Consider the following 13,925-nt stretch of genomic DNA (forward strand, 5'->3'; position numbering starts at 1 on the left):
TCATTCCTCTCAGTCTCTTCACAGAATTACATGCACCTACTCTGTTGTCCTTGGTACCAGCTTTTTTGGTAAAGCCTCATGCTCAATTCTCTTTGGCCCCTGCTGATCTCCTGTTCCCTAATTTAGTTGCTGCTGCCCCTCCCAGTTTGTTCCTGTGACACTGATCAGTTGTTCTTGCTCCTGCACTTTATCCAAGCCATCTGCTCCCATTATCATGCTCTCCAAAAAAAGCTCAAATACTACCATGAATTCTAAATGGCACTGTGTCAAAGTAATCACATGATTAATTCTCTCATTAATCATACTATTCCAAGTTACCTTAAGCTTTCAGCGATGACCTTCTTCCTGAAGAAGTCTTCTAGTCCCTCGTCCAATCGAGTTACAGTACCATTCTCCTGTTTTGGGGTCTCTATCACTGGTACTCTGAGCTGCACAGGTTTCAAGATAATAATGACAAAAGAATCAGAGACGTTTTCAAATATTTACAGCCACTTCTCTTGAAAAGAGAAAGAACCTACAAGAATATAGCTGCAGATAAGCATGTTCTATACAGTACAGCCATGCATTGTGTAATTTTTCACACAGAATGAAGAAAGTCAGAATATATATATATAAAGCTGTGCATACATTGTCTATTAGAGGCACATGCTCAGCTGAGATGCCTACTGTAGGAATCTGGCTCTGTATATATTATATCACAGTAAGGTATAGTGTGTACAGAGTCCAGTGGATCCCCAGAGGCTTTACAGAGGGTAAAATGCTCTTTTTTGTAGTAGTGTGGGCTAGCAGTTAGGATTAGCAGAGGGTAGTGATAAGCATTTGTTGTACACACACAGACAAGAAATGAAACACAAGCTCAAAGACTAAATCCAAGACAAATGGTCTTATAAAAATATTACTTTTGGTATATTTATTTTATAGAGCTGAAAATACTTTAATGCACGTAAATGCATTTTTGTAATATCATTGCTTTTCAATGTAAAAAGTGAACACTGCATTTTTTCAACAATACAATGTTATCTTATGGGCAGGAACACAATCAGCAATATGCGGGTAAGTATACGATATTGAGTTTCTGGATAAAGAATCAGTACTAAGTAAGGTTCAGGTAAGAAACAAAACTGTAACTGCACCACCAGCGGCACTGAAGTGGCCGGGTGCAGCGGTCAAACTCAGTATCTGGTGCCAATGTTATCCAACCAAGAAATTGGGGAGTCATAGGACAGCGGACACATCTTTACCTATTCGGCTCCCCGCCCCAGTATCAAGATACAGGGGGGGAGCGGGATAGGTAAAGACGCGGACGTAATCCTTTGACAAAAGTATGACTACAAGGAGCACCCCCCCGAATAACCCTATGAAGCCTTATTGACTTAGTAGGCCAACTCAGACCAATGCAAAAAGGAAAACGTCCTAAAAAGTGGTCTGTAGGATTAGGGTGCATGCCTGTCTTAAAAACGTTTTTAAAAAGATGGATATGCATGCCGATAAAGGCCATTAATTACACTTATGGGAACTAGCGCAAAAATAAGGTCCTGAAGAAAGTCGACCGACCCACACGGGCGATTCTAGTGGCTGAAACATGTCGACCTCAGATGTATAGGGGCACTACTCCCCTATGACATTGTGCTGCTTTTAACCTTGCCAATGGACCAACCATTAAAAAGTAGTAGGATCCGGCAATTTTTATTTCTTCTCACAACCCCAAAAAACCACACAGCCAAAGAACTCCACTTACAAACATGTTGAGCCTGGCTCCCCACACTAGGTGTGCAGGACGAGGGTCCGCTGATGAAGCAAGTCATAGGTGGTACCTGTGGGTGGGGACCCAAATATATATCTCACAAGGGCAGTGATTTTCACCGATTTACCTGGGTGAACAATCCTACACCTGAGTGAGAGAGTGGCTACCCAACATTCTGTCTTGTGGATTGCACTAGGATCCAACAAAATAAGGTAACCCTCCTCAAGTATTGTTGCAGTGGCAGTACACCTGTGTTTGGTGAGGGGTCTCTTATGGTGGCACAATACATGCTGCAGCTTATCAGTAGAGGTCCCTGGAGTCAGACACAGATTCTAGTCACAAGGCCCTTGGTACCACAGGTATCTTTTACCAAGGACTAATATATGTGAGCCAGAGGTGTGCAAACAGCAGTACAGTTTTGGGAAAGAACACAGACGCTGGGAACCTGGTTAGCAGGAGACCAGTACACTCCCAGTCAAAGAAGCATCAAAGTCAGGCAAAATGTGGGGGGTAACCATGCCAAAAAGGATATGTACATGCACAACCTCCACAAAACAAAAGAGGATGGGAGTCTAACTCTGCTCAAGAGTCGCTTCATTGTCTAAGTGGAAGAGCCTGGAAAGTCCATTTGCACTGGCATGGGCAGTCCCAGGTCTGGGTTTCACTGTAAGAGTCCATTCCCTGTAGGGAGATGGACCACCTCAAAAGTTTTGGGTTCTCACCTTTCATCTGCATAAGCCATCTGAGAGGTCTGTGGTTGGTATGGACCATGATGTGAGTACTAAACAGGTATGGTCTCCGCTTCTTTAGGGAACTGACCACAGCGAAGGCCTCCCTCTCTATGCCACTCCAACACTATTCCCCGGGACAAAGCCTCCTGCAAATAAAAGCAACAGGCTGGTCCTGGCCATCACCATTGGTTTGGGATAGGACTGCTCTTATCCCTATTTCAGAGGCATCAGTTTGCAAAATGAACTGCTTAGAGTAATCAGGAGCTTTGAGAATTAGTGCTGAGCACATTGCCTCTTTCAGGGAGTCAAAAGTCTTTTGACAACTAACTGTCCAGTTTATCTTCTTGGGCATCTTCATGGAGGTGAGTTCTATGAGAGGTGCCTCAATGAAACCACACCCTTCAAAATCCTCCTGTAATACCCAGTCAAGCCAAGGAATACCCTGACTTGGGACTGGGTTGTTGGAGGCTCCCAGTGAATTATTGTCTGGATCTTGGGGTGTAATGGTTATACTTGGCCTTCACATACAAGGTGGCCCAAGTAAACAACAGTTCCCTGCACTATCTGGCACTTGGATGCCTTGATAGTGAGGCGTGCAGATTGCAGGGTCTGCAAACCTTTTCAAGTTGGACGAGATGATCCTGCCAGGAGGACCAAAAGACAGGAATATCATCTAGATAATCTGCACTAAAGGCCTCCAGCCCTGCAAGGACTTGATTTACCAACCTTTGGACGGTGGTAATGGTAATGGTAAAAGTTTTATAATGCGCGACTAAGCCCAGAGGCATCAAGGCGCCTAAAAACAGTATCATAAAATGGTCAGATAACAAGCACTACGGGTAGGCCTTGGAGAAAAGCCACGTTTTCAGGGCCTTCCGAAAGTTCTGGACTGATGGCTGTGTTTTAATTCCATGCGGCAGACTATTCCACAATTTAGGGGCTACAACTGAAAAAGCCCTCCCGCCCCATTTGGGTACGGTGAACACAGGGGACTACCAGCAAATTCTTGGATGAGGATTGGAGGGCTCTCTCCGGAGCGTAAGGATGAAGCAACTTCCTCACGCCCTCAGCCCCCTTACCAGTGAGCGCCCCGTAGGTCAGGCAAAGAGTCTTGAAGGCAATCCTAGGCTCAATAGGGAGCCAGTGTAGAGTTTTCCTGGCCGCCGTGGCGGAAGATAGTCTAAGAGCGTCCAGCACAAATTTAGCCGCCGCATTCTGTACTGTCTGGAGACGCTGCAAAAGACCCTTGTTAGCTCCTGCGTAAGGAGCATTACAATAATCAAGCCGTGAGGCCATTAATGCCACAACGACCTTCTTACGAGCCTGCGGAGACAGGTAATGCTTGATTTTACGAAGTACTTTAATGATGCCCCAACAGGTAGCTACTGTTCTATTTACCTGCTGTGCCATTGAAAGGTCCCGGTCCATAATTACTCCCAGGTTCTTAGCAGACTCTGTAGGAGTAGGACAGGTTCCCAGCGATGGAGGCCACCATTCGGCGGTCCAGATGTTAACATTGCCACCAAACACCAGAACTTCTGTCTTCTCCCCGTTCAGTTTGAGTGAGTTGTTAATCATCCACCCAGCAACCGCCTCCATACAACTTCTAAAGTGATGTATGGGGGCGGGCACCGAACGGGGAAGGGACACTAAGATCTATGTATCATCTGCATAGGAGACTATCTCCATCCCATATGATCTCACCAACCTGGCAAGTGGGGCCACGTAGATGTTAAACAGGGTCGGACTTAATGCCGACCCTTGGGGGACCCCACATTGCACAGGAGTGGGAGGAGATAAAAAGTCTCCTAGCTTGACCCTTTGCTCCCTCTGATTCAAAAATGAAGCCAAAAGGCTCAAGGCCGAGCCATCTACCCCTATCTCCCTCAGACGAGATGTTAGAACAGAGGGAGACAGGGTATCGAAGGCGGCCGTCAGATCTAAGAGAATCAGCAGGGAGGTATGGCCCTGATCGACCTCAGTGCGGATGTCGTCAAGCACAGTCATCTGGGCCGTCTCCGTGCTGTGAGCCCTCCTGAAGCCATGTTGGGATTGATCTAACTGACCCGAGTGGTTCAAGAACGCCGCCAGATGCTTATTTAGATGAGACTCCAGCATCTTGGCAGGGGCAGGGAGCAGGGAAATAGGGCGGAAGTTCTTGAGCACATCTGGATCTAAGGTGGGCTTCTTAAGGAGGGGCTTAACTACAGCACTCTTCCATTGATCAGGAAAGATACCATCCCTCAATGCTCTGTTCATGATGTCTAAGAACGGGGGCAATAGGGTGTCTCTGCACTCCTTCAGGACTTTAAGGGGACAGGTGGTCTAGAGGAGACCCTGACCTCAGATTGCTTAAAAGCAAATCAATGTCCTGGAGAGAGAGAGAGGAGGGAACACAGATAGGCTCACGGTGGTGGCGGGGACATCATCTTCGAGAGAGGGGAGGACGACATCAGGAAAAACAGGAGAAGTTACAGCCTTTTGTAGGTCAAGGGCCGCGTGGATGTCTAAGATCTTTGTGTGAAAAAATCCTGCAATTTGATCACAGAGGACCTGGGAACATATTAGGCATCTGCAATGTGCAGAGGGAGTCGACGATCTTAAAAAAGATCTCACGGGGAGGTAAGAGTGGTCGTAAGATGAGCGAAGTATTCTTGTTTTGCCCTAATAACCTCCATCCTATAATCCTTAAGAAGAGATTTATGTTTCTCTCTCTCTAAAGGATCCCATCTCGTCCGCCAGAGCCTTTCCTGCCTCCTGCAGTCCTGTCTCAGGAGTCTTAGAGGCTCTGAAAACCACGGTGCAGAGGATCTCTGCCTAGCGGAGTAACGGAAGGTTACAGGAGCCAATAAATCCACGGCTGTCGAGACGGCAGTCGTCAATTAAGCAGTGGTCATGTTAACATCCTTGGCTGAGCTAATGGCAGCAATCTGAATCAGAGGGGCAAGAGAGGCATTGGTGACCTTCCTGAAGTCTCTTCTGGGTACCAATTTCCTGGGGAGTGACCACTTAGAATTACATGGAACCTCCTGGCATTCCAGAGGGACGGACAAATGGTCCGACCAGCTCAGTGGAATAGGGGGGCCAATCAGTAGCCCAGGATCGTTAAAGAAAACCCAGTCTAAGATGTGGCCTGCCTGGTGAGTGGGGGATTTGACCAATTGCTGAAGACCATAGGCGGATAAGGAGTCCAGAAGGGTACATGAATCTCTGGAAGTAGCATTATCCAGATGAAAGTTTAGGTCACCCAGGACCGTTAGTTGGGCGCAGCCAAAATAGGGTTCCAGGATGTGAAGCAGGGACTGAGTAAAGTCAGTCCTAGGACCTGGGGGCCTATAGATCAATACCCCAACAAAAGGGCTAGACCTGGGAAGAGCAATAGAGAAGTGAAGAGCTTGGAAAAGGTCAGAAGGACCAGACAGTTCGAAAATACGACAGGAATATGAAATCCTATACAGAATTCCTAGTCCCCCTCCTCCACGCCCAACCCTATCCAGCCTAGCCAGCGCATACCCCTCCGGTATCACAGTCACCAGATCCAGGCCGGAGTGGTCAGAGGCCCAAGTTTCAGTTAAAAATACCCAAGTGGGTTTTCTTGCTGAGACAAAGTCGTTAAAAGCGATATTGTTTCTCACTAAAGATCTCGCATTAATGAGAAATCCACTTTCCTTCCTGGGACTGGTGGTACACGGAAGGCAGGCAGGGGAGGGCTGTCCATGGAGGTCGCCAACCGGCAGTCGTCCATGGCTAGAAAAGCAGCCACAGCACGGTGAGATTCGGAGTGCCTCAGGGGAGCAGGAGGAGTGGCATGGTCGCCATGAAGGTTTTAAGCCGAGCATATCATAAATGGTATAGATACGTCTGTCAGGCAACTCTACCCCTAGGCTGCATATATCCCCGGGAGTCCCGTCCATTATCCCGTCCTTAGCGCGATGTCTGGCAGGCAACTCTACCTCTAGGCTGCATATATCCCCGGGAGTCCCGTCCTTAGCGCGGACGGGTGCAGACGGGCTGGACTCTGGCGTGACTGCGGCGCTCACACTGCGCGCAAACGCTGCGCGTCAGAAGGGCCGCTTTATATGCAGGTCTAGCCTGTCCTGGTGACAGTTAGCCTGCTAACAAAAATGGCGCCGTCAGGCATCCACTTCTACCCCCAAAATGGCCGCTCTGCTCGGAACGCGATGTCTAGGACCCGCCAAAGGCGGTGGAAAGCCGATTAAAGTGCGAGTGAAGGGCGATTTAAAACCAGGGGATACAGTAGCGCTGTCGCGTTATAACTAGGGAGAGACCTGAAAACGCCTACCTGCAACAAGCGTCGCGCAAATTATCTATTCAAGGTAGCCCACCTAGAATGCCCGCCTTAAATGCAGGTCTAGCCTGTCCTGGTGACAGCTAGCCTGCTAACAAAAATGGCGCCGCCAGGCGTCCACTTCTACCCCCAAAATGGCCGCTCCTCTCGGAACGCGATGTCTAGGACCCGCCAAGGGCGGTGGAAAGCCGATTAAAGTGCGAGTGAAGGGCGATTTAAAACCAGGGGATACAGTTCTAAAATAGAATTAACCCAAATACACAAAAAGGTAATTTAAAAGCGCTGTCGCGTTATAACTAGGGAGAGACTTGAAAACGCCTGCCTGCAACAAGCGTCGCGCAAATTATCTATTCAAGGTGGGCATTCTTTAAACTAAAGAGCATAACAGTGAAGGATAACGCGCCTACTCTCTGAGCATATCACGAAACCCACAAGCACACAAACCTACCTCAGCACATAATAAATTAGTCACAGCCACAGTTGTTAATTTTCACCCTCCCCTTCCCTCCCTCCTTCTCACACCTCAGACCAAAAAAATAAAAATAATTGTCACAGCCACAGTTTTTAATTCCTCCCTCCCCAACCCACCCCGCCTTCACATGCTCCTAACACAGGTCTCCACGGTTCCTTCTTGACTCCCATACACCCATGCAAAGACTCATACTTCTGCACATAATATATTAGTCATAGCAGGTTTTGTTAATTTCTTCACCCCTAAACACAAACCCTCTGTAACTCTTCACACCAGAACCCTCGGATCCCTTCTGTGCCCCATACACCCATATACACTATTACACCTTCCCTGCACATTCCTGCACCCTACTCTTCAGCGCACAACAAGGAACTCGCAGGCATACACACTTACAACATCATTTATTCCCCCAAACTCTCAAAAAAATCTGCAAACGCTTCAAGCATAATTTTTTTAAATCACACTCGGAAATTCCCTTTGCGGACCCCTATTACTCTTTACACAACGGGATCACAACCACTGATATTATTTTCCACACCAAACGTAGAGCCCAATGGAAGAAAGCATTCCTAGCCTTATTCTCGATATCTTCCACTAGGAAATCCGCTCATGGTCTAGTGATTTCTATTGCACCAACCCAACTCTTCCTAGCGACTGCAACCATCACCATTTACAATAACGGAATAATACTCATTCAATCCACGGACCGTAGTTTAAATCTACTAGATAACATCTTCCCCATTATTAAAGAACAAGTTTCTAATCCCCATACTTCTACCCAATCCACTTCCACCCCAAATACACAAGATGTCACAGCTCCCACCCCCTCTGTCACCCTTCTCCCCCTCTTCCCCAGCCACCACGGATATCGTATCCATATGCCTCCTCTACCATTACTACCCCTCCTACCAACACACCTCACTTCACCTAATCCTCACACGCGACCTCCATCCTGTAAGACTGAGCCAACATGGGCACCCCCAACTAAATCTGCCCCCCCCCCCCCCGGGTACGATCATAGCTCCCCCCTCCTCTAGCTTCTCCCCCTCATGACCATCTCTCCCCCTACCTTAGCCTTGCTTCACAATCACACTCCTATAACGCACTCCCCCTTTCCAGTACGGAAACAAATCACGCACCTACAATAGAAGCTGATCCTCCTCCGGGTACGATCATAGCTCCCCCCCTCTCTCTAACATCACTCCCTCTTTTAATCTTCTCTCCCCCTCACCATCCCTGCTCCACAATATCACCCCTAACACGGACTCCCCCATGCCAGCCAACCCCCCACAGTTTACTTGTTAGCACATAATAGGACACCCCACCACCACCAACTCGATAACACTCCACCCCCCACAAACCCAGCCTCAGAACATCCACCGCTCCCAATCGCACCTCCCATACCCATTCACCTGCCAGCCACACCAACAACTCAGACATCTACATCAACTATTCTCCCATCCACATACGCAGCACCGCCTCCTATTCTACTCATTCCTGCACCAGACCTCACACCTAACCAGGTCAATGCGCATTCACCCACACCCATATCCCAGACACCTACCCCAGTCATAACCGCTCCAGACACCAGACTGGATGAGATTATGTCTGCACTTCACCAAATTAAAGAGGAACTACACGCTCTTAAAGAGTTGATTTCGAGTCAACCATGGCGCTCCAGATCCTCAGGAACCTTTACATCAAGCAAGGTCCCTACTCACCTTCCACTCACCCCCAAACATACTCTACCTTGCTGGAAATCTATTCCATCCCGTAATTTTGCAACCCGCGCAATGCGAAGCATCAACCCATTTTCAGAGAATGACCTACGCTCTCTTCTACACTCCTACGAACCCGCTCTTACAATCCCCATATCTCCCGCACACATGCCCATCCCTACTAACCCCCCAACCCACACAGGTCCTCCACATACAACAATAGAGGAGTCTTACTTTACATTATCTGGTTGCATTCCCTACAAAGAGGAAAACGTATCATTTATTACCAAATTGTCCATGCGACGGTAAATCGCCGCAGACGACGTTCCATTTTTTATTATTCTGTGCTGTTTATAGGGACATTCGTAAATTCACTTTGAATCCTCTCTTTAAAGCAAATACATATTATCATTATACGCAAGCTTTTAATATTATATGTAGCTTGGAGAACGAAAAAATTGTGAATGTTGCTTGTAATTTCGTTCAAATGCCAATTAAGAAAAGAAAGACTTATTCCTAATTGGATGTTTTAATTTATGAGAATTATGAAAATTAATGACTTCAAACATCTTATATTTGCAGAATTTAAAGTTGATGTACTTTATACACCATGTGACGTTTTTGGTTTTGATTTTAATATCTATGACTTGAAGATTTTTAAATAGATTCTTTGAATCGTTTTCTCTAATATCGACTGTACTTGTAAACTAAGATTGATTGTGTAAATTATATATTAGTTACTCTTTGTTTTTAGATTGCTTTTATGGTCATGCAAAATGCACTGAATAAAGTTTTTGAATTGAATTGTATTGAATAGAGGAATCATTGACAATAATCTTAGAAGAGTCACATTCATTCAGGATCCCACCTCTTCCCTCATCACAACTCGTCTAACAAGAACACTCCTGAATTGTAGATCGGCATCTAGACACACAGCGCACATAGCTGACCTCATTATCGCACAGGACTTGGACCTTATAATGCTAACCGAAACCTGGGTAAACAGAATCCTCCTCGCCACTCATTGACATTCTAGTACCCCCTAATTATGACATCATCAGATGAGACAGGAGTGGTAAGACAGGGGGTGGAATCGCATGTATACACCGTAGCAACATCTCAGTAAACAGAGCCATATCCCCAGTATCCCCTTCCTGTGAATACATATGCCTCGACATTAACAGCAACGGCATTCCACTATGCTCTTTACACATCATCTATCATCCACCTGGCGACAACCTCACCTTCACCGAACACCTTATGGACATGGTCACAACAAACACCAGACGTAAAAACACCCAAATATTCCTTGGCGATTTCAATCTCCATTGGAACAACCACAGCAATTCAATGGTCAATAGTCTCAAAAACTTCCTCGACACTCTAAACCTCACCAAAATTTGCAACAGCCCTATGCACAATATATCTATCTATCTATCTATCTATCTATCTATCTATCTATCTATCTATCTATCTATCTATCTATATATATATATATATATATATATATATATATATATATATATATATATATATATATATATATATATATGGAAAACCTCCGTTCTCCCGCCACAATCTCCTCTGCCCTGATTGCGCTGGATACAGACACGGACCACACTCAGGATGCTGGTTAGTTGTGTTTATTCAGCTGCCGCCATAACGTTTCGGCTGAAAAGCCTTGATCACATGACAGCGTAACCTTGTTTTTTCGACATATTTAAAGTGCACAGTGCTCATTGGTGATTGGTTCTTTTCAAACCTTACATACATTGGGTAAAAACTGATGATGGACTTACACATTGCATTGTATCAATATATACATACATATTTACAATGATTTTCATCGTTAGTTTCAATACACTTTTTTACAATAATGGGATAAATCCCTAAGTGTTTTTGCACAATATCGGGTTAAATCCCTGTGTATGTACAAATCAATATTTAAACAGTTTTCTAACTTTTTTTCACATTTTCACAATTGCATTGTATCTTTATATGCACTTTTTTACAATGAATTTCATCGCTATTTCCCTAGGGTTTGTGTATATATAAAAAAAGGAGACTGTATATGTGGGTTTTTTACATTTTTGCTTTGTTGCCATATTTGATACAGTTCTGGGCTAAATCCCAATATACCTTACAGAATACTTGTCATTTTTTACCTTTTGTGTATTGTATGTGTTTTAACCCGTGTCCCATAAAAAGTGCTCCTGTGCAAAACCATATATAAAAAATATATATTTTGCGTAAATGCTCCGGGGTCCCCGCACGCCGGCGGGACTATTCAGAGCCTCATGGGTATACGATGAGTGTAGGAGGCTGGTTTAGTATATGGTGCATACTTATTCTAGTTGTGCACCGTGCACTAAACGTGGCCACGCTGATGGTGATCTCAGGGGCCTTTGATAACCTCAAAAAGATTTCAAAGTGGTAGCTGTGGAGAGTAGCCTTCAGGCTTATATTGAAGAAGATAAAGCTGCATATTTTACCAGTGTAATCTGAAGTGTAGGTTAGATGAAAATAAACCACACAGTGTTTGGCAAAATGAAGTCTATTTATTACAACACACTATCACATTGGTATATCTCCCACCCAGAGATATCAACTCAATACACAAGAATGCCTCAAATGCAATCAGGTAAGTAGCACAAAATATATTGGTCTCCAGAGGGAGACCAAAACATATTCTAAGAAAGTGAAATGCAAACTGTAAAGGAGGATTGGATTTGGACCAGAAGAACCAGAGGACCCCGAAACATGAGGAGCCACCCAAGGTAAATACCCAAGAACCCCACGGAGGCTGTGTGCAGAGTGGCAACACAGCCACGTCCCCAATCGGAAGTCATAGGAGAAGTGGCAGCTACAGTTTTGAAGAAGAAAGACCCTTCCCAAAGGACCCCGAGGGAAAACTTTGGTAGAGTGAAGTGTTAGCGAGCTGCCCCACCCATGAATGCCCGGGGAACCAGGTTACCTACACCAGGCAAGCCGGGTGGATAGGGGTGAAGAGACGTCGGAACCTGCCGTAGACAACAATGGACGACTTTGAAGAAGATATCTCTGGAGAAGACGGTGAAGGAGTCCGTTGTCATCCAAGGGTGGATTCTGGAAGTGAAGAACCAGCAAGCAGAGGGTACAAAGTCTATGCCACTCTGAGGTGACCAGGAAACACAGAGATACAATGCCCACCAATGTCGGGAGGTTCTAAAAAGTGGACAGAGAATTTGTTGCTGCAGCGGTGAGGACCAGGCGATCCTGAGGAAGAACATGAGCAGTGAACGAGCTGTCCTACATTGGATGTTGGTAACTACGTGGTCGGTGTCCGACGGGAACACCAACAAGCCTTGTTAGCCGCAACTGGTGCAGGAGACGAAAAAGGAGCAACGTTGGGACGAGCAAGGTCCAAGAGACTCACTAACAGTATGAGAGTAGGATCATGCTCCGAGCAAGCAGGGAAGCCCACTGAAGCATGAGAAGCCCCTCAGGAAGACCCACAGGACAAAGACACAGGAGTCACAAGAGGACCTCCAAAAGCTCACCAAGGTTGGAAGCCCATTGTGCAGAGGATGCAGTGAGGAAGCTGATCTTGGAGGAAAGAGGTGCTGGAGGCTGGAGTTTCTTGTAGCCTGAAGATTTCAGGAGTGCAGAGCCAACACGCCTTGGCAACTGTAAGTTGATGGAGTTTACAGGGGTTGGGCTGCAGCAAGTTCCGACGAGAGATACTAGCCTCAAAATTGCAGAGAGGACAGGTCGGGCCTCGAGGAAGTTGCAAAACTACCACCTGTGTTGCTGAGCCTCAGAAAATCCGTAGGATGACAGGAGGAGCAGAGCAGCCAGCTTCATTGTGGTGCATCCAGATGCAGGGAAGTGACTCCTTCACTCCAAGGGATATTTATTTGGGTGTCCTTAACCACATCGCTGCTGTGGTTATTTTTCCCCTGTGCTGGAAATTGCCATTTTGCTGGTGTCATGACGAGCTCAGCTCGTCATCAGCACAGCTCAACTGTGCCTCATGACGAGCTGAGCTCGTCATGAGCATGGAAGGGGTTAATGCCCAGAGATCTGTTGAGGAATCTGGATGAAGCACAAACACAGACAAGGGAGATGACTTGAAGAACAGCGAGACCAGGAGCAGCAGGAGTGTTCCTTGGTGCAGTTTCCATTCCAGTCAAAGTACAACAAAGTCCAAGTGTCCAGACAAGTGAAAAGCAACCTTGTTTAGGGTTGAGTACTGTCCCACGACAACTTAGGCTTGAATCCTGTCCCATGAGGAATCCGATCACTCACCCACATGGAAGCCCTTTAATACCCTAAAGAAAACGTTAGGACGACTTGAGGGTCAGTCCCAGAGGATGGGCTGGACAGAGGGGAGGATACTCCTGTGTCCTTTGTCCAGTTTTGCGCCAGAGCGGTAACCATGGGTTCCTGAACTGGTTTAAACTAGAGTATTCAAGAAGGGCACCCAATGTGCCCTTCAGGCAGTCTGGTGGCACTGGCAAGCACCCCCAACCCAAAGCTCAAAACTCTAAGTCCTGTCTGGATGGTGGTTACACCTCCCTGTGACAGGAAAACTATTCTTCAACCTTCCTCTGCTCGGCTCACATGTAGGAGGGCAGAATCATGTTGAAAGGATGTTACTGGGAGTACAAGGCAGTTAAGGAGTCCCTCAGTACATGGAATCATACTTCAGACAGTGGAGTCAGTGTTGGGGTGTGATTCCAACATGTTTGATACCAAACCTGACCGGGTTTGGTGAAGCAACTATGTAGTTAGACATCTCGTAATGACTAATAACCACTATATGTATGGCTACAAATGGCTGACTGCACTTACAAAGCCAGGAGAATCGACTCCGAGGTTTTTAGGGGTGTCCAGCTCATGCAGGGGCACCCTCACACTTATAACCAAACAACCTGCCCTCATGACTGAAGAGCCTGCAATAGTGGTGGCT

General features: G+C 46.3%; 1 protein-coding gene across 1 annotated transcript in view; it reads right to left on the reverse strand.

The window, feature by feature from the left end:
- Positions 1 to 13,925, reverse strand: part of CARMIL3 (capping protein regulator and myosin 1 linker 3) — a 1,161,278-nt gene that overhangs the window by 259,509 nt on the left and 887,844 nt on the right. The window contains exon 32 of the mRNA XM_086923677.1: positions 319 to 428. Coding sequence (XP_086779803.1) covers positions 319 to 428 — 110 coding nt within the window. The remainder of the gene's footprint in view (positions 1 to 318; positions 429 to 13,925) is intronic.

This window comes from Lissotriton vulgaris, chromosome 5 (assembly GCF_964263255.1).
Source record: "Lissotriton vulgaris chromosome 5, aLisVul1.2, whole genome shotgun sequence".
In the NCBI taxonomy this organism is placed as follows: Eukaryota; Metazoa; Chordata; class Amphibia; order Caudata; family Salamandridae; genus Lissotriton; species Lissotriton vulgaris.